The 21,815-nt window shown below is 48.4% G+C and overlaps 1 protein-coding gene across 17 annotated transcripts in view; it reads right to left on the bottom strand.

The window, feature by feature from the left end:
- Positions 1-21,815, bottom strand: part of LOC100643094 (tyrosine-protein phosphatase Lar) — a 278,042-nt gene that overhangs the window by 91,912 nt on the left and 164,315 nt on the right. For 15 of the 17 annotated variants that reach the window (XM_048412226.1, XM_048412236.1, XM_048412227.1 and 12 more), the window contains 3 exons: positions 14,495-14,533; positions 5,678-5,809; positions 3,887-4,045 (listed from right to left, as the gene is read on the bottom strand). In XM_048412226.1, the coding sequence (XP_048268183.1) occupies positions 3,887-4,045; positions 5,678-5,809; positions 14,495-14,533 (330 nt within the window). The remainder of the gene's footprint in view (positions 1-3,886; positions 4,046-5,677; positions 5,810-14,494; positions 14,534-21,815) is intronic. The other 2 variants (XM_048412232.1, XM_048412233.1) reach the window with 1 other exon arrangement.

Here is a 21,815-nt window from a genome sequence, read left to right as displayed (position 1 = left end):
GTCACCCAGCCGCAATTTAGCGGTAGAAAAACCAAGGGGATCTAACGAACATCCCGCAGGGGATGTTAACAAACATCGAAACGACAACGTAGACGGTGTTCCAGTGTCAGAAGACAGTAGCAGCATGGCCATCTTTGACCTGGGACCCGGCGACACCCTCTCCATACGAGCCAAATCCGTAGTATTAGGTCGTCCGAAAAGTTTCTTTCGTTTATGAGGAAATAACAGACGCACAACGTTTTTTGTTTTATATTATTTCGTCGAATTACGTACGATCCATTTTATTCTATTGAGATAAACATTTCACAGACTTGGTTTCGCGTTTCTATGAAGCTGCACCGTTGTAAAAAAAAACACGTTTGCGAAAGAAAGACACTTTTCGGACAACCTGATACGTAAAATCAGCTCTCGACATTCTCTGTTCTAACACTCTGAACCGTCACTCTGTTGGATTCGTACGATAAATTTGATTACTATACTCAAAGTTCAATTCTTTACCTCATTTGTGAAACTTATTTCGAACTGCAACGCGAGGAGATCACCGGTGATCTGTCAATTTCGTCATTTCTTGTGTCTCCTACGCGACAACGTCATCGCGCGACCAACGCGACGTTCCACGCATCGAGCATTCGCGAAGCCAGTGGTCGCTGCTTGTTCGTCCAACTATCCACGGGAATGTAGCGAGCTTGCGAGTCGTGTCGTAAAACTTTGCACTAGAAAACAAGGTAGAATGCCGTTGACGGGGAAGGTTTGCTCGAACGGAGAAGATAGCATCTCGACGCCTTGCCAGTTCGCCGTGCTGACAATGAGCACCGACGAGATCAGATAACAGACGGCCTCGTTGCGATATAATTTCCCTGTTCGCCAGGACACTTGGCGTCGTCCGCGAAAGAAGACAAATACTGCGCGATTTCTTATTAGACGAGAACGCGTCCTTTCTTCGTTCAATCGCCTAAATTCGTAAGATCGTGTCTATTTCCGTTTAGTCCTTCCGATTCGAGTCGAAAGTCTTCGCGAAACTCGAAACGAATCTGAGAATTGTATTTACGTTATCGGAAGTTGCAATATATCTATAGCAAGGAATCAGAAAAAAGACTGTCGCCACTGATTTCTATATTCAGCCAATGTTCTCGATAGCTTTCAATACTTTTATACATTTTCAGACTGCTTCCAAGTTTGTTCAATATCTATTTTAATCGCGAGACCGTAGTAGACTTTGTGACAAAAGTTTCTATATAACTGGCTTATTTTTATTCAACCTTTGATAATATCGTCTTGAATCGCGTGAACTGTTCTAGCTTCTGACCGTTAGAACGCGTTGTTATATAAAAAATAAGTACAAAGTTGGCTCTACCCGTTTCTGTTACCCTCGACACATTTATACGATACATTCGTAAGACGTTTTCACGAGTATCCGAATACTTTCGTGATCGGGCATCATGATCCATGGCGGCGTCACGAGGATACGGCAGCATCGAACGAAACGCAACGACACGTTCTTCACGAGGCCACGGTACAAAAATTTTATACGCTCGATTAGAAAAATTACGTGGCAGTAGCGTGGACTTAGACAAAAGAGATAATTACTTGGACTCGACGAAGTCTGCGCGCCACGTACAACGATTATCGATTGTTCCGCCAGCTCGCCATGTAATTTTAACCGCATTTACCAATGTTACGTTGTTACATTATTGCAACATAACATGCTTCGAGTAATCGCATTAGCCGAATGCGGCTTTAATACGAGTTCGCAGGTATTTATCGCGGTGATGCGTTCGATAACGAAGCGCGTATGGCCAACGGTACCGCCGGATGCCTAAATATTCGAACGGGCTCATTATGCGGCTGAGACTCCATTTACCAAAACCAACTTTGGCCAAGGATCGCGTTGCGAGCACGCGCCAGCACCGCGCAAACGTCGGCGCGTATTTTTCAGCCGCCCGGCCGAATTAAATACCCCGTTTATTCGGGCGGGTGGAGAAAAATTCGCGCAACTTTTAAACTCTCCCGTCCACGAAAGTGGGAGCGGGCGCCGGCAACAAAAGCAAAAACAAAAACACGGCCATGGATCTCGCGTAAGCGAGCCGACAAGAAAAACTGGCAAAAAAGGGAGAGTTCTTCGCGTGGGCTCCGCGCACCACGGTGATTGATCGCGTGCGACTCCTCCACGGGGAAAAAGATGCTTAGTCCGCAGCCACCTCCATCATGTACTTTGTCGCTTTACAATTAGCAACTATGCCTTTGCGCTGATATCCGTTTAACGTTTGCACGTGCAACTTATATCGGTTTTCGCGTTTCTCTGCTCGAAAGTTGCGCGCTCTTTAATTAGAGGACCTCCGGCCACTGGAAAAGGTCGTGTCGGCTAAGCGAAATCTCACCGACGGGGAACGATCGAACGTTGCGGCGCACTTTCCACGATTTCGAAAACTTGAAATGTTTGGTGCTCGATCTTAGCTTTTAATCCATTTTGATACATACGTTCTTTGTATTTTAGCAAACAGAAACGGTTTACGTTTTAAAAAGAGCGTGGAAATGATGTTGGAACGAGAAATCACGTTTCTCGTGGAATTTAAAGTATCTTTTAACGTTGGAAGAGTTGAATGATCGAAGAAACTTGACGCGATTAATATTCGCTTCTTATTTGACTTTAGAATTGATACCTATTTTACGGTCTAGAGGGTTCGTTCGACGATGTACTTCTCTCGCCTAATGACTACAGCTAGCGACAAATAAAGCAACAGAGACGTATTATCGCACCATTGGGAAAGCGATCATCCGGTCGAATCAACTTCGTAACAAATCGAAATCACGGCCGAATTTGAGAGATCCGAGCGAATATCCAGCGATTGACGACGGCTCGCATGGTGCCCGGTGGCAACGGCATTGACACGAAATAGTTGGAAATCGACGGTTGAAAGAGAGACAAAAAAAAAAAAAAAAAAAAAAAAAGGGAAAGGAAGGAGAGAAACAAAAAATTCCAATGAATTTCGAGCGTCGAATCGCGGTCGGTAACGCAAATGCGGAGAGACGGCGAAAGGAGAATGATTGCGGTGGAAGGTTAGAAATGAAACGTGAATCGAGGAAAGAGAGAAGCTTCGGAACGGTTTCTCACAACGGACGGTACTTTTTCTTCCCCCCCCTCTTTTCCCCCTTTTTCCCTCTCCCCAAGAGGAAGAATACGAGAGAAACTGCCAGCAAAAATATCCGCGAGGTGAAGTTGGAATCGAATTAAAAAGCTAGCCAAGCCAATTAAGGCGTTTCGCGAAAGTTTAAGAGATTCTTCCCGGAAAAGGGTAAGCTTTGCAGGTGCGCGGCAGTCGCTTTTTTTTCTATTACGTCGCCTTCCGCCTGGTCGCCGAACTGGGCGCCATTAAGCTGTTCGCTCTTCCGTATAAATAGAAGGAGAAAGAGAGATCGCGTGGTTGGACCCAACTGTGCAAGAAGAAAGGTTTCGCTTAATTTCAACGGAATTTGGCTCGTTATATAGCCGTGTTGTTTCCTCCGGTCTCCGAGAATTTCGATCGTCCTTTTTCCTGCTCTTCTTCGCGTCCGGCATCTGTTTTCCCACCTTTCGAAAAATCCCCGAGTCTCTAGAGCAGCTTCCGTTGGCTGCGCAAAATCTATCCACACCGCTGAAAATTTGCAGCGATCGAGCTTGCGCCACGGCGGCGCCAGCTGTTCCTAGCAGCCTTTCGTTAAATATTAAATTTCGACTACGCCGTTTGCCTTCGGGCTAACGTTAATAGCCGTACGACGATGTTGCCATGTAACGCTGAACCGAAACTTCTTCGCTGGACCGCGAAGCTTAGTAGTTCACGCACGCCATAGACGATCGACGAGAGCGTCGAACAATCGTCGATGTAAATTTAAAAGCAACTTTACATACCTTCGTAGACTCTAAGCTGCGCCTCGGCTGACACGGCGTCCCCAACTCCGTTCTCCGCTAGACACTCGTACAGGGTGTTGTCGCGAACTGGCCTGACAGGTTCGATCCGCAATAAAGCTCCGTTTTCATAGTTGTGCACCAGGTACCGTGACTGAGATTCTACGGAATAACGCGAAACATCGGGGTGAGCGATCGTTAGGATTGGCCACAAGGTAGATCGGCTCGACCGATTTCGAAACGAGTCTTCCCGATCTCGCTCATGGTACGGCCGTGTTTGATGCGACGAAAGATGCGACTTTTCTAAATCTCAAGGCTCGTGCGGACACATTCGGCGTGTCTATGCCCCTGCAGATCGAGTAATTTCCGTTCGCGCTACCGATCGATCAAATCTGCGATCAAATTGTATTAATTTCGAGTTTCTTTCTTTACATTTGCACAACGAGTAAAATACCACGGCCGCGACGTGAATGTCGCGAACAGGCAGCTGATCGCTAACAACGAGGGGAAATAAAAAGGATAAGAAGAACGCGAAGGACGAAGGTTGTTAGAAGAGTCGATCGCGAGGATCGAAACGAGGCGGAGCAAATGAGACAGAAAGGTATCCGTAGGCGGTCGATCGGTTCGATTCGTGCTGGTTCCTCGCGCGCGTTTCACGCGATCACGACCAACTTTGTTACGCGTCGTTATCTCCGTTTCGCTGGATTAGCGAATTTCGGAGCCACGAACCAGCTCGAAATCGAGAACAATCGACGAGCCGAGGATAAAAGCGTCTATTCTCCGTTAACCGGCGCGATTTTTCGCGGCGTTGCAAATTTCCAACGGTTAGTTGGACCGCGCACTCTTCCTCAACAGGATCCGGTTCCGATTCCTATTCCGATTTTCATTCGTCCGACCGGTGGTAACGAGTGACGCGCCAAGCCAAACTCGGTCTTCGGACTCTCGTTGCGCACAAACGATCAAGCTAATATTACCAGCAAAATCTTACGATTCGTAAGCTACCGTTACCGATAAATATTCTTCGGCTATAGTGACAAGTAATTGCGATAAATGGAAGATACACGACCAATCACAAGTTACCTGGTTATACTCTTTGGCAAAGATTACGAAATTGTAAGAAAGAGGTCTACTGTTAGTTGGTAAATTGTTGTTTAAAATTGCTTCAATTTATATATCTATAGGATATATTCTATGTAGTCAAAGTCTTAGGCGACAAGATCGCCCGAACCGGAAATCAGTTTGGCAAATCCAAAGGGCGCGCGAGGTTTTCTGCTTGAAAGAAGCGACGTCCGTTTCAGTTAGTACCTCGAGTTGTACTCTGGAAGATTTGGCAATCCGGTCGATCTCTGGAAACTCTGGATGTAACGAAGAGTCCGGCTGCAGTCGCGCACCGGTCGGCAACAGCCGGTGTTTCCGGAAACCGAGCGAGCGCGAAATTTAGTTAAAAAGAAAAGGGCCGATATCGTCGAGTCTACGTGACGCGACGTATCGGAAGAGAACAACGTCGCTGGCAAGATAATACGAACGGAAAAGAAAACAAAAGCAGAAACGAAAAATACAGTACGAAATCGTGAGATAGTTACGAAAGAGAAACCGGATTTGCACGTGGAACCGGAACCGGAGAAAGAGCCAAGGGGCGATAGACTAGCGACGATAGACTCGATATCGTCGATACGATTTCCATCTCTGGCGTTTAGATCGACCGAGGAACAGGAACGCGGACGATAGACGAGAAACGGCTTCTCGAAACTTTGAAAAACCAGCGGACGACCAAACGAAAACGTGAAAACTTACGGGAAACTCTCTTTCCGTTTTTCCGCCAGTGGATCTGGGGTGGCGGCGCACCTTCTGCCGTGCAGTAGAAGCTCGCTATCCCTCCTGCTTTCACCTGCTGCGATTGTGGCCTCACCAGGATCGTCGGCGGACCTGCGAGCACAAGATCAAGGCAAGCCTTTGATTAGAGTCGAGTAGTCCCTTCGGGCTGTTTCGATGCCCACCGTTGCGCCCCGAGTTAACAAGCCAAACGGAGATAGAGAGGTTCCGCCATATCGTGGAACGTCTGTGAAAGAATTCGCCGGTCGTCAGGCAAGATTGAGCGAATTATCGAAGGGTCAAAGATTATACGTAGTTTTCGACCGATCGAAGGAAAAGAGAGGATTGATACCGGATCGGATTAGATCGCATTTACGATCAGCAAATCGCATCGGTTCGCGACAGATCAAACTTTTCGTTCGAGCGCGTCGTTCGACGAGAAACATACGTATGAAAAACGAAAAGGAAATAAAAACAAAATATGAGAGAGAGAGAGAGAGAGAGAGAGGAGGGGTGAGGGAGGGAAAGAAATGGAAAAAAAAGAAGAAAAAATAGAACGTTATTCCGGGCATTCGTAGAATCGATAGGATGAAAACTCGTGTAAACTCGATAAACGAAATTTGCTATCGCAGGAAATCGAGCGGCGCCCGAATCGAGCGGACAAATAGCGTGAACGCGTCGCGTGTCGTCCCGAAACACGCGGTTCAGAATTAGCGGGTTTAACACATGAATGGAAATTTCGAGCTGACTCGACACGCTTTTACCCGGCGATAAAGAGACGGTCGTTTCAAGATACGGTTGTGCGCCTCTTCTTTGTTCGTTGCTAGCAGTTTCTCCCGGTCCAGCCTTCGCTGTAGCAACGACGCGCCGCCCCGCTGGAAACAGAAGGACCAGACCAAGAGGCGTGCTATCTGGAGCGAGACTACCGGCCAAGTATTAAATTGGTCTCGAAACTTTGCGATCGCACGGATCGTTTATGGCCACTCTTCCATGGATCGCCGCGCCGGTCCCTAACGGAAACGTTTCGACTTTTTCGATCTTCCGATTGCCCCTGAATCTTCGCTCTCGGAACAAATTGCAGCAAACGAACGAATCGGCCGAGACGGGCCGGATGAAAGTCTGTCTGGATCTTCGAAGGGATGTTCTTGGTTGCTGGACGATTCTTCGCCACGATGCGTCTGTTTGTATCGACCAACGGTTTGCGATTGCTACCAAATGCACGACGCACCTGGAAGAACATTCGACGAAGCTGTAAATACGCGCACAGCGATTTAACGGACTCGATGATCTGACGAAAAGGCGGTGATTTCTGCGCGTAACGAATGCGTTGACACGTACAGTCTGTGTCGTACGATTCACGATCGATCGTTGATGGTCTCGTAACCGGCGACGTATCCACGACCGAATCGAATCTGACCGAATCGGATCGAGTCGAGACGAGTCGAATCGAATCGAATCGAATCGAATCGAATCGGATCGAATCGAATCGAATCGCATCGCATCGCATCGCATCGCATCGAATCGAGTCCAATCGAATTGAAACGCGACGAGCTTGCCGCATGCGGCGAAAAAAATGTCCTCGCGCGATCGCAAAATGAAAGATTATCGTGGAAAAGGGGAAACGATGTCGAGAGGGCATGGCCGGCTGGTTGAACAGAGAAGGCAGAAGCTTCGGATGGCTCGAAAATTCGTACCGTCGACGAACGAGAACACGAACGCGTTAATCTATCGGCTCTGCGATGAAAACTGCGAGGCAGGGATATGTGCGATGCAATTTAAGGTAAATATTATTCCATCGGCGAACCGTCGATAATTTTTGATCGAATCGCTCGTTCCAGATTATTGCTATCCACTCGGGTCGCATTGTGGCCGAACACGTGACGATTATCATAACGAAATAGTTGGAAGCTGGTGCATTAATCGAGCGCAATCCCGGCCGTGCGCGACGATCGATCGATTTTTAAATATTCCGACCGCTTTTGGCTACGATTTCAAACGAATTTCATAAAGTTTCGACGAGAACAACGTTGTACGAAATTCTAGAAAAAAATCTCCACCGAATTCGAGGAAAGTCCATTTTACGCGTACGACGAGTTCGACGAGAAATTTCTCTCCAAAAGAGAGAAAGAAATGTCCAAAGATCAGTCTGATTTTGAAAAATGATTTTAACCAGACCGAGATGGTTTCCAGCCTTTTCATAGATGCAACTTCTCTCGACTAAAATTCAGATAGCTAGATGTATATTTATTTAGAACGGGTTGCAGAGCGCATCAAAAGCACCTGCCGCGCCCACGGTTGCCCAATGATAATTTATGATCGACCATGAAAAAGTCGCGCGATAAACAACCGCAAACCGGAATTCTGCGTCAAAATGCCGAGCCGCTGATCTTTCTTCGAAACCGACATACGTAGACCGAGAGATTAGGTCTCGTTGAATATCGAAGGGACCGAATGGACGCGATTTCGATGCAGCGACTGTACACTGCGAGAGAACACGGAGCGACTACTTCGCGAGCAATTGAATCCAACTCGGGGAACGCGTAGTTTACAAATTACAACGAGGCTGAATTGCGTTTCGTCCGAAGGATCAACGACGAGCGCGTTCGTTAAAGCCTCGGCTGCATTACGGATAACAAGACCCGAACGAGAGAAACAAGTTTCCGACTTTCCGCCATCAAAAGCGATCGTTCGCTCGTTTTCATTAAATCCCGGCGAGTTGGCGAGAGGGAAGAGTTGAGAAACGCGGTCGAAAAGTGGAAAACACAGGGGAATTCGGAAAGCCACAGAGGATGGTCGTGTACAGATCGCCCGGAGAAAGGAACGCGGTAGGGGGGGAGGGGTTTGGTAATTGCGTTTCGTTAATTCTCGCGCGACCGACATGCAAGAAATTACATCGCGAGCTTTGTACGAGTAACGTCGTTGATGGCGTTAACATCTCGCGGGGACCAGCAGCGTTCTTCAAGCGGCCGAGGGTAGAGGAAAATCTGGCAAAAATTTCGGACGCGTTTTTCTAAAGAAAAATCGCAGGAACTGATCTGCCGGCGAAGAAACGCGTGCAGAGATTAAACGCCGGTGGAAATTAGATCGTGAAACGCGAAACGCGTCTCGCGAAAGGAATGGCGGTCGACTTTGCAACGAAGAGTCCTCTTATCCTGTTTGCTCTCCGAGAGAAAGTAGCGGTCGACGTTGGGCGATCGTACGAAGGCGACGAAGAATTCGAGTTTCTCTCGCGAATTCGTTAGTCAAGCTCGAAAGCGCGCGGCTGGTGCGAATCGAGCGTTCGCCACGGCCGAAAATCAGGATAAAGATCGGTCGGTTATTTCTGCCAAAAGTTCGTAATAACGAAGGATCGCGGGACGCGATCGTGGTCCGTGTAAAAACGGTCCAAGTCGTATCTCATGCTTAAAGTTTATACCGGTTTGGCAGGAGGATCTCGGGGCGGAGAAACGAGGAGCAGCGAGGCGAAGAGAGGCGAAGAGAGGCGAGGGAAGGCGGAGGCCGGAGAAAAAGTTTCGCTCGCGGAGCGCTCGCCTCTATTACGCTTTATAGCCTGCCGCGACGTAATTGAAAAAGTAGCCGATAACGGAGCAATCTGCATGAGATTTGAATAAAATTACGCGTTACCTACTGCCGAACGTATTACGGAATCGATCGGTGGATCGGTCTTTGTGCCATCGAGCTTCCTCGCGCAGATTTTCGGCCGCGCGACGAAAATTCGTCGGTCACTGATTCGATCCGTCGATTCGCGATTAATTGGCGATTAATTGGCGAAAATTTGTAAACGCTTGGTAGGTACCGGATCGAGTCTGTCTCGTGGAAAAGAAAGGCGAAGGACCATCGAGATTACGCGGATCGGTCATCGTTTCGAGCGGTCTGCGATCAAGTTGGAACTGGAACGAGGCGGAAGCTTGAAAACGCGTGGAAATCGTTCATGTCGCTGACGTGATTCGTCGATGATCTCGTTGAGCCTCGAGTGCCAAGTGGATCCAAGTGGATGCAGCAGGTGCGAGCCAGGCCGATGTAGGCGTACTCGCGGGCTGTGTTCCGTGCATGCAGCATCATCGGTGCCATTTTGCTCGGGCATCGATTGTAAACAGGCGAGTTTATGCGCCAACGATGGTGGATTCCCATCGCTGAACGATGACGCTCGTTGGCAGGGAAAAGGAGCGACGAGATGGAGAAGGAGAGAGAATGGAAGCCGATGGTGGTTGCGGTCGTAGCGGCGGAACGACGGTGGCGATGACGTCGGTGGCGGCGGTAACGCGAGAGGGGCGAGGCTGCATCAACGTCGAGTGTACATTACCCGAGCACGGGTTTATCGCAAATAATTGCGCGGACCTTATTCGCATTTTAGCGTATCGAAATCGCGGGTCGGTGTTGCAGGCGATCGAGACCTCTGGGCTCGGGTGCAGGGCAAATATTAATTTAAATGGGTTTTCAACCCCTCTATCCGCGGCACGGTGTTCGCGTATCAACGAGGGAACAGTCCAGCTTCGGTTTCCGGAAATCTTCTCCGCGTTTTCTACTCGTTTGTACGAGCACAATGCGCCAACAATGGAGAATAGAATCCCGCGTGGATTAAATAATGAAAATTTTCCGCCGTTCTCCGGCCAACCGTGAAATTGAATTTATATGCCGGAGGACCGTCATTGGCGTTTAAGTATTATTGCCCGCTACGCCGTTACCTTCCTTCTCCATCTTTTCCAACGCAATAGGTTTCGCGCGTCGCCTCTATAATTTCTTTTCGATCGAAATCGCCGTGACAGGCGACACGGCGCGACTGGACGGAGAAAAAATAGAAAAACGAATGGAAAGATAACCGGTCAGCTTCTGACAACCGAGAAGAACGAACTCGATTACACAAATAAATGAAATTATCTTGTCAAAATGTGACACCGATTGGCCGACGAAAAAGGAACACGTGACATACTCGCGGTGTTTTTAACCCAAAGCGAGAATACACCTCCAAATAGTTGACCCCGTCCGTTTTCGTTTTCGAGACACGGGTCAACGCCAAACGAGAGCATCGTAACTCGTTCGATGAAATTTTAATACCGTTTTCCGAGTGGACGTGTCTATTCGTGGCACGACAAAACGGGACCATAATGATTTTTTGGGCGAAAACAGCTAAACCGCTGTGGTTGCCGAGAATCCTTGAAACTTGAAAGCGAACACATCGTTTTTGCAACGAAATTCAAACGGATAGGCTCGATCTTGCCGCGGCTGGTCGGATACGGCCGAATATGAAATTGCAAGATTTCAATTCGGGATTGCGGCTAGCGGCCGCGTTTAATTGAATTCCGGGATTTTTAACGGAAACGTTGGATAGAGGGGTCGCGCGACCGCGACTTTACGCCGCTGGAAAAATTGCAATTTATTCCTTTGGAATTAAAGCGTCCATTACTTCGTAACTTCGTCTCGTCGTTTGCCGCTGTCCTCGTCGTTCGTTCGCCGCGTCTGACCCTTACGGACCTATTCTACTGTTTCTAGCGCGAGCTGCCGGCAGTCAGCCACCGACACAAACGCGTCTGCACGTTCCATTCTCCTCCTCTCGTGCCCGTCGCGTCGTTTCTCTTTCTTTCGCGATAAAGTTACGGCTGGTGAAAAGAGCGACCGGCGCCTCTCCGAGCAGTCGCGATTTGTCGGTTGCGGATTATCCGTTTCTCGCGTTTCTTTAACGAGATAAGTAACGCAAAACCGACGAGCGTCGCGAACAAAGAGCGAAAAAACAATTCTCCCGTCGTCGGGATGCGATACGAAAGAGAACTCGTTACTCCTCTTCCATTTTCCGTCTCCGCCACTCCCTTCATTCTCCATTCTTTTCACTTTCACGAAAACAACGTTCGAATAAATCGTTCGCTTTCGATTCCGTTTTCCGCCGACAAAAACTACTAATCGACGCGACCGTCTCCTCCGCCTGTATCCAAAAGTGTCCCGGAGGAGCGAAAGGAAGGAGCGTAGATGCATCCTTCGCTAGCACGACAGTGAGAATAGCACGACATTCGGCGTCGATACGTATGCAAAGCGATTGCGTTTTAACCAACTTCTCGCCAGGAATTTCCATTAGTCTAGGAAGTCCAAGCGGCTCGGGGACAATGGCGAGGATGCGCGGCGGATTTCGGTGAACCGAGCGGTATGGCTGGTTGTTTCGACGAGATCGGCCCGCCGAACGATTTCGAATCAACGCGTCTGGTAGGGCGGATAATTCAATTTGAATATGCATGCGTACCGTGGCACCAACCTCGAAAATCCACGGGATGCAATGTTCTCAGTCGTTCCGCTGATGATTTACGCGCGGCGTTCGGCTACCGCTGGTCGTGTAACACGAGGCGAAGATCTCGCGAACGTCGTTACGTTTCAGCCTGGAATTTGCATCGATCGAGAGCAAACTCGCGAGCGTTTTCTTTACGAGCGAGTCGATACGATGCTCCGTAACGGGGGGTTCGGAGGCGGAGTCCAAGCGACTAGCTTCGGATCTATCTGGCACTTAAGAGAGTCTCCACGGATCTATATAACGGTGGGCGCAACGCGACGAGAAACGCCGTAGGGCCTGCGCTAAATTTATGCAAATGCATGCCGGCAATATTCTAAATAAGTAGCGTCGTCTTCGAGATATCTCGGTGCCCTGTGTCGCTTGTAAATTTGGCCGAACGTACGAACCAACGACTAATCACGGAAGAACGTCGTCGTCGGTGTACGAAACGACAACGCGACGTTGTATTCCCCGTGGCAACGGTCCAAAAGGATGGGGTAACCGCGGGACGACGACATCCAGCAAAGTCTGAAATACCGAACGAAAAGGAGAATGCCCCCTTGGCTAGCACGATTTGCCTGCCTTTGAAATTTTTATTTCGAGAAACGAAATAGCGTTTGAACGACGGAAGCGCGCACCGCGCGGCAGGAGACATATCCGGAGAGCACTTTCGTATCTCGTTTTCAGTCGAGTCGGCTTAGTCTGGCCGAACGCTGCCGGCGCTGTACCCCGTAACTGGCTTTTAACGCTAATAGTGCTTTCAGACCCATTTAAAAGAGCATTTACGAAACGGAGAAGAACGCGCCAGTTTAGTACGTTGCAGGCTCGCGACCTTTTCGGTCTGCCGCGATACTTGAAAAATTAAATCCTCCAGAGGCTGAGTTTACTTTTAGCCACCGTCTAGAGTTTTTAATTCCAGCTGCCGCGGAATCCAGGCGGTCGCGCGAAACTAACAACAAAAGGATTCTTCGGCTTTCGATTCGTGCGTTGTTAGTACGCGGTTCGTGTTGATCTGACGCGGAACAGTCGCCGTATGTCACCGGATGATCGTGAAAGTTTAAAATCTAGAAAGAAGAAAAGAGTGGCCGAGTGGAAACGGTCGATTCGATCAGGTCGTCTCTTCGTGTCGGATCCGACGGAAAACTGCCTGTAGGTTTTTCGGCGCAGCCAGTTCACACACTGACGGCACGTACCGGCATATATTAGAAAGTCTCGGGTGGTGTGCTGGCAGCCGGCAGCAGGTGACACACCACCGCTCTAATCGGTAGGCAACGTTTTAACGCGGTTAATTGCGCTTCAATTAGCCGGCCGTGGCAGCGCGACTTTCTTGCTGGCGGTTCGCGCGGCCAGAAGTTTCGCAATCGTCGGTTCGCGCGGTGCAATTAGCCAGCGAGTCGTCCCGTGCATTAAGAAGAGCCGTAAAAACCGCGCGAAGATGTACCGAGGAAAATTACGCGAAGATAAAGTCCAAGTTATACCGTCGTTAAAGAGTGACGGCATTGGAGCAGCGGCGTGGTCGATTCTTAGATCTCCGCCTACTTTCTCCGATACCTTCTCGTTGTACAAATTATACGACGAGACAGTTTTCGTGACCTTAATGCGTTCGTCGCGCGCGGTATTTTCGCACGGAGAATAACGTCGCGAGACGTACCGAACTGTACCGAATCGATACGTCTATACATATAATATACGTAGACACAGAGACAGACAGAGATAGAGAGACAGAGGGAGGGACAGAGAGAGAAAGAAAGAGAGAAGAAAATTTATCGCTTGCGCCTCGTTAAGAGGCTGGAGCAGGTCGTGCCGAGGGAAAGAGACGGAAACGAGAACGCGATTCGAAAGGAAAAACCTGTCTCTCGAAATTCGATTTCGGGGCAGCCTCTCTTCGACGATATCGACCGGCCGGTCGAAGGACGGTTCGCGAATAAATCACGGAATCAATTCCGATACGTAGTCGGTGCCGCCATAAATAAAATCCGCTAGATATCGTAGATCGGCGGCTGGTATCTGAAAGAGGAGCGGGGGAAACAAATGACAGCGCATAAGCGGGCAGAAACATTCGAAAGTTGGTCCGTGCCACCACGCTCGACACGGGTTGTGCGCGCGGAATTTGAAATGCAAAGCGTGTAGCAGACCTGGCCGATAAGAGCCTCGGACCCGCTGCAAAAATACACATTAGCGGATTTGAAATTTAGATCGGTGCCGGTCATCCAAGCGAAATTGAGTACCGGCCCTCGAAAACAGGCCGATTTACGGCGGTTTGCCGCGGCTCTAACGAGGCCCTTGAAACGCAAGGAAACATAGACCGGCGTGGCCGTGCGAACCAAACTTCTTCAGACGTCGCCCAGACGTTCTTTTCTTTCTCCCTCCTTTTCCCCCCTTTCTTCTCCTTCCTTTTATTCCACTTTGCACACGCTCCGTTCCTGCTCTTTTCCTTCTTCGAACCTTCGATAAATTTCGCCGCGGAGTTACGCTCGTGCAATTCGCGTCCTCGGTCACCGAGGAAACTTTGCAGCGCGCGTAGTTTGCACGCCGCTCGTACTTACTTGTCATGTATGTGATGTACTGCGAGTCGCTGATGTTTCCTGAAAGAAGCTCGTTGAGTCGAGTCGTCCATCGTTACGGAGAACGCTTCGTGCACCTCGAAACGTTCCGTTCGTTACAATCGCGTTTCTGCGCGAGTACTGCTGCGATCTTTCGATTCTCAACGAGTTACGATATCGTTACGCGTACACCGGTATTACTCGAGATTCGTCCGACGAAACGCGATCTATCCTACGATCTGTTTGCGCTACGTTCTACGAGGCAGAGGTATTTCTGCGCGCGTAGAAGAGACGACGCGTGGACCCGGTTCTTGGGGCGAGTCGAGTATCGCGGAAGCTGTTGCAGGAGCGCGAAACCGCGTGGAAATTGCGTGCGCGTTCGCCCCTCGTATTCGCTGGCTCGTAAAACGTTTGAAAGATCGTCCGCCGCCTCGATGTTTTCACGTTAAATATTTATTATGCGCTTTGCTATTCTTCCCTTACTTTTCTCTCGTCTCGCTTTCTATTCTTTATCGCGTTGAAACGTACGAATCGCTAATTGCACGGTCCTCGTACAAAGCGATTTCTTTGTCCCGCTGCTCGCGACATAACTCCGAATCCGGCGGTTCGAAAATTACTTTTTCTTCAGACGTTAAATATCTGTTTCGTTGGTTAAGGCAGGTTAAAGGTTAAAGGCCAGATTTCCTATAAAAATCAGGTAAGTCTAACGGGGATGTTATAATTATCGTAATTTCAGTTATTTTATGCATTCCTTCTCGTAAGCTGCGTTCTTAGTTATCCCTGAAGCGATGGTTTCGAGAAAAATTCGATACAAGCTACGAACGAGAGATGGAAAATCCTTACGCTCGGTGTTATAGAATATCACACGATGTTTTTATAAATCTAAAGTAGGTTTTTCTGGTTCTATATCTATTAGGTTGTCCAAAAAGTGTCTTTCTTTAGCAAACGTGTTTTTTTACAACAGTGCACCTTCGTAGAATAAAATGGATCGTACGTAATTCGACGAAATAATATAAAACAAAACACGTTGTGCGTCTATTGTTTCCTCGTAAAACGAAAGAAACTTTCCGGACAAGCTGATATCTACAGCTTACGGTATGGTTAAGTTTATCGACATTTGAAACAATCGCCTGGAATCTCTGCGTACAAACACCTTATCCTACCGAAGATATTTTATTCGAGAAACTACAGTCACCATTTTTGTATACGATGTTCTTTAACCAACCATCCTACGTATATCGTTTACATAATTCTGCGGCGAAACAACAAGCTCAGAAGCGCTCTTTGTTGAAATAAGAGATAGAAACCCTTGAATACTGATACTGTTTTAATCAAACGCACGCGTCCATATACGTTTGCAGGGAAAATCCCATGCGTATAGGCGCCGTTTGTATGAAATGTTATCACGACGCGTGTCGACGTGTCGCAGAAAGTGTAAATTAACTTTGAGAAACAGCCTCTCCGATGACTCGTCGCGTAATAAAGCAGAAGCGATACCGTTCTACCTGCTCTATCTCTCGCACGGTGCGAGCATTCTTTTTCCTTCGCGGAGTACGCCCAACGCCCTTAACCGTCCCGATCTTTCTCTCCTGACGTCGAGCTATTAGTTAAATGTTTCACCGATTTTTTTCCCCCGCTCGAGATAGGGCAGCTCCTCGATAATTCTTAGATCGAGACCAGCGTACTTTTGACATTTTTCATCCAGAGCAGCCACCCATGCGTCTTCTCGTCTTTGAAATATTCTGCAATCTCGATAATGTTCTACGCACCAGCCTGTCCCTTGATTCAATCCTCCTTTCCCGAATACGGCGTCCATCGCGATCGCTCATTTTTAAAATCGCGAACGTTGGTCCGAGGAATATTCGAATATTTTTGCCACAAGAAAGTAGCAATTGGAAGCTTACCCGATAAAAAGTCGATAGCATTTTTGCATGTAATACATAATTTTAGCTAATTACCGACCGTTTCATTCGACATATTAATTACGAAAGAACGATATACTACTTCGTAGTACGTTTTGTCGATTATTGGAATCTGATGCTCATTTTTGTATTTCGCGTAACAGAGATTCGCGCAACACTTGGACACCGCGTATGTACCGGAAATACTCGTACATATTTTCAGATTGGTTTAAAATTTTCCCAATTTAGTCGCGATAGTTGCGTCTCGTTGCAGGCCTGATGACATTTCACAATGATTTCTACAATACACGCGATAGATACTCGTATGCGAGTACGCTATTCGAGTACACTAAATCGAAAGGAAACGTTTCTCGCTGTGATAGAAAATTAGATCTGTGACAGGAGTGGCCGAAAGAAAAAGTCAAACGATCGGCCGTGGATATTTAAATAGGTCCGGCGTGGTGTATCGGCGTCATTATCGCGAAAGCACGTCGGCATCGTAGCTAGCTATCCGCACATAGCTGACCTATATACCGGAGGCGGGACGAGCGTGCCAAAGAGAGAGATTCGTATCGCGGTCACGATTGCGCGCGCGGACGCGGGTTACTTTCACGAGAGCAAACGATCGTACACCGGGGCCTCTGTTACGCGAACAACAATTCGCTTCGTTTGCCAGCGACCAACGTGTGTATACGTACGTACGCTCGGTCGTATTTATTTTTCATCGAAATCTACCGACGCGACGCGACGCGACGGGACGCGACGCGACGCCGCACGACACGACACGACACGGCACGGTGCGGCGCGGTGCGACGCGCGCCTGTATCGAATTTGACACCGCCAAAACGGTTGGCCTCGAATTTTTTCATTTTTCAACGTTTTCTCCTCGATCCATCCGCGTGTTCGCCTAGATACCCCGAGTCAACCGAATATGAAATTCTGGTGGAAATTTGGCGCGACGTTCGCGACCTGTCGTGAACCGGAGAGACGAATCGATCGGGGTCAAAGGTTGATTAAATGATGCTGCGATCGATATGAATACTCTGGAAATAAACGCATACGTATTTAATCGAGGCACTGAAAAAGGATCCGGTTGGATGGCCGGCTCGGGCAAGCACGCTCGTTTCCACCGATACGGAATAATTCACGAGAAACTGGTAACGCAGCTACGTTACGATTCGTCGGGGTATTCGTGGCAATAATTAACGGCGCTCTCGAGCAGAGCGTAAATAAAAGTTTGGGAAACGCGAGGGATCGATCGACGCGCGGGAATGGGGTTGAGGGAAAGTCTGATGTAATTTTTATTACCGTCCATTTCGCGTTATATTCCTTCTTTATCGATGCGTCCATCTATCCAACAGCGGCTATAGATATATCCAGCATATTCCGATTCCGTGGAAATTGGCCGTACAAACGAAACGATGTTCGTACGTAAGGGGTCGGGATACCGAGGGATAAATATCGTGGGAAAAATTAAAAAGCTGTGGCGCGGGCACGCTGTTTCACGGAAAGAAACGAGTTCGATTAAATTTCGACGTGGCGTAGGTGGAAAATAAACGACAGGACAGCAGGAAAAGAGGCGAATCGATGGCCCCGACCCGGATTAATTTTGTGGAATCGCGAGCGTGAGCCCGAAATCACGTTTAACGTTCGAGCGTTCGGACGTAGGATTGCGGATGGACGCGGTCAAGAGGATGGGTCTCTCAGGGGATTCGTGATGTACGACGTTGGCGTGGTCGGGTAGAGACACGAGCTGGCTGGCTAGCTACACCAGCACGAATTCGTGACTTTACGGCACTAATTCGAAGCGAAAACCTTTAAGCGTTTCGAGATGGCCCGGCCGCACCGCTCTCTTTATTTCAAACGACGTTACGATAAACGCGTCTCTGAGGTATATCTCGAAGAAATAACGACTACTTTCGCGCAGATTTGGCGAGCAACGGTTGCGCGAGATGCCTCGATCCTCACAGCTCTCGCACCCTTCGAACCAAAGTTTTCACGATTGCTCCGAAATCGTCCCATTGTGAATATAATGGGCATACCTTCCGAGTGTGACCGACCGATTGGAATCGAGTCGTCTCGAAAACCAAGTCCACGATCGGCGGGAGGAAGGGGCCGAGATTTCAATTGTCCACGCCCGCCACTGTCGTCGTCGGCAGTTCCGTACCTCCAATAGCCTATGTGGTGTCTATACCGGCCGCTAAGAGGGTGGAATTGATTAAATAATTGGCCTCTTAGATCGGGGGCTAGTTTCTGGAATGAATACGCTGGCTCTTGGCCAAGGCTCGTTCCAGCTGTCGAGGATCGGGAGGTGGAAGACGGCCGCAAGGGGTTGAAAACCACTCCTTTGCACCAAGTACCCCGCGCAACCATCATGGGAACACCGCTACTACGTGGCTCGATAAAGACAAAGAGAGGACCTTGAAAGGAGTCGGTGAAAGGGGTAATAGGTAGACGACGAAAACCAGATGACGAGTCTTCCTGTCTAGCTGTGTGCTCCGGGATATTGAGCGCCTCAATGGGCAGAATATTTTTTACAGTCGCGTTCATTTATACGCGTTTACTTCGTTGCGACCGTGTTGATCGACGCGTCTTCGACCGTTCGCTCTACGATCTACGACGATAATTTTACCTTCCATTGTAGTCGCGTAGAGGGCACGATTATGCGATAAGAATGCAAAAGTCGATTAGTTTGAGGAATGGTGTGGACAACGGGTGGTGTAATGGCCGGCGTTCGAGCCGTTCGTATCGTAACGAGACGAGATACGCGATTTATATTTCGATCAAACTTCGCGCAGCCATGTTACGCGATACGTACACTGCCATTCATGAATATTAAAGACGCTTGTAACGATTGATATAATAATTAATTAAATTGAGATGAACCCTGAAAAGTCATTGGGGATCGATCAAAAGCCTTCGTAATTATCATCCCATTTTTAAGCGTAAATCCGAATAGAATCCGATAATTAATTAAACCAAATGTTTTTCTTATCTACGCCTTTTTTATATCGCCGTTTATATATCGTTAGATTTGCCGCTGCGCTTATTGCTCTTCGGCTCCACGTACTTTATAAATGATTTCACGATTGAAATTCAAACATTTGCAAAACTCGTTGAATTTTCTAACCGATCGATTTAAAATTTTGTCACGTTGTTTAAACCAAATTGGTTTCCACGTCTATACACGTACAATCGTTCGTTCGCTACTATCCTGCATAATTCTTGCAACTTTCCACAGCTTTTTCTGTATTCTGGATCGTCGTATCGCACGAATACGTAATCGCGGTTGATTAATCGCTTCTCTGATAATCTGTGTCAATTATTACGTTTCCTGTGAGACCGGCAGGTGTCCTAATATTTATGAACCAGAGTGTATACGTAAGTTTGTCAAACAATAGCCAATCTACCACTCACCGCTTACGTAAGCTGCTTGCACACTCGCATTTTATACATCGCCGTGCTTTTTCCCCCCTTTGTTCCTTCTTTTTCTTCTTCTTACACGCGAATCAGAATCTCGATCGGAAAAACGGATAGCGAAAATGCGACCCAGTAAAACAAGAGTCGGTAATTTTATTGCAGTTGGCGCGGCGATTCGGTCAGCCAGCCGTTAACACTCACGACGCGTTAAAGACCTCGAGACTTCGCGTGATAACCCTTCGAGAAACTCGTTTCAGGTGATAGGAAGCATGCGATTAAAGCGACTGTTGGCTGTGTTGCTGTACTAATTAGAGTCTGGTTTCCATGACGCGTTGCACCGTTCGAGTTCGATGCCGATGTACGAACAACTTGAATCGGATTCGCGAAACCATCCAACGAGTTACGTTCGCGAGACCAAGTCGATCGACTTTGCTAAATCGCTCCCCTACGATTTTTCATCCACTCCTCTCTCTTTTCACCTTTTGTCCAACAACCCGACGATCGAACCGACCGCGATTGAAAAACACGACAAGTACGTTTTCCTTGATTTACGGATTTTTACCTCATTTTACGGCCAAAAACCGCCACGATACGATAATATGGCATCCTTTTGGATAAATCACGATTCACTGATTTCCCTCTTTCCTCTGGAACAACCTGTCGGCGCAATTACCATTATCGACACCGTAGGGTATTTCGAGGAGGAGTTAATCGATTCGATAGACGATGCCGCGTACCTGGACGCGCGATAAGGGGTAGCTAGTGGAACGAGGCTTCTAGAACTAGGACCATTTCGATGCCGATCACGAGGAAGCAGCAAAGGGCGGGGGGTGGAGGGGGGCGAGGCGAGGTAAAGCGGTTTCGGAGGGTCTTCAGATAATAGACATAAATATTCGCCGGGTTTTTCGGATTTATATTTCGCGCGTATCAGCCATCTCATTTGCATGGAGAATTTACCGTGCGCGACGCACCCTTGCCAGCGTTTTCGGACCGCTTGCACGTACGTGAGAGAGCACACGCGGATGCCGGTGATCGCGGCAGGGCTGCCTAGTCAAACTCGGTAACAAAAGGAAGGAGAGCAAGAGAGGGAAAGAGAAAAAAGCAGACGGAATGAGAAATGGAGGAAAAACGAAGGGCAACGTTCAGAAGATATAGCCGGTCGATATAACTCCTGGCTAAGCTGCGCGCTATTGAAAAATGATATTCTAGTCCCGCGAATGAAATATTATCGCTTCCTATTCCGTCGCGCGATCTTCCCGTGAATAGCCCGTTCGTTCGCCGTCTACGAGGATACTCGAAACGTTCGTGACCGATCGACTGGAATTCGTCTCTCTCCAAAGTCAAAGACAATTAATGACACAGGGTGGTCGCGCGCGCGTGCCGTCGCACTTATTCTTTTTTCCCCTCTTGGCGAGATCTCTGTGATCTCGTCGAACCAACCGCGATCAGTCTGCGAAAGGTGGACCGCATGGACGGAGGATCGAGATTTGAAACAGACCGAAATCACGATCCTTTCTCTGGTCCGAGGAAAAAGCAGTAAAATATCGCTCGGTCGAGCATGCTTTTTACTCGGTTGCCAAACCGAGAGAAAAAAGAAAGGGAGAAAGAAGGGAAAAAGGAGGAGGAAAGAGGGAGGACGAAAAGGATAATAATTGATAAGCGCGTGCGTCGTCGGATACAATTTTCGTGGTTTCCCACGGGTACGATAGCGAGATTGGTATTTGGAGGCGAATCGCGGAGACTGCTTGGCATCAAAGTCGGTAAGAAGTTTTCCCGTGGAAGAAGAGATTATCGGAGAATCGCGAGCACGATCAGCGGGGACGAGCAGCGGCGGCGGCGTAAACGATTTCGACGAAATATCGATCATACGGGCAGGTATACGGATTCGGAAAGCAGAACGCGCTCGAATAGGTGGAATCGTTCGAGTAATTCCCTTTTACGGTTCTATCGGCCCATTCCATGGCTGGGTAATGTTCGAGGTGCACGGCGAAAGAGAAACATAA

The sequence above is a fragment of the Bombus terrestris genome, chromosome 14 (genome assembly GCF_910591885.1).
Source record: "Bombus terrestris chromosome 14, iyBomTerr1.2, whole genome shotgun sequence".
Classification (NCBI taxonomy): Eukaryota; Metazoa; Arthropoda; class Insecta; order Hymenoptera; family Apidae; genus Bombus; species Bombus terrestris.
The sequence above is the reverse complement of the archived record's forward strand: the minus strand, read 5'-3'. Positions and strand labels throughout refer to the sequence as shown.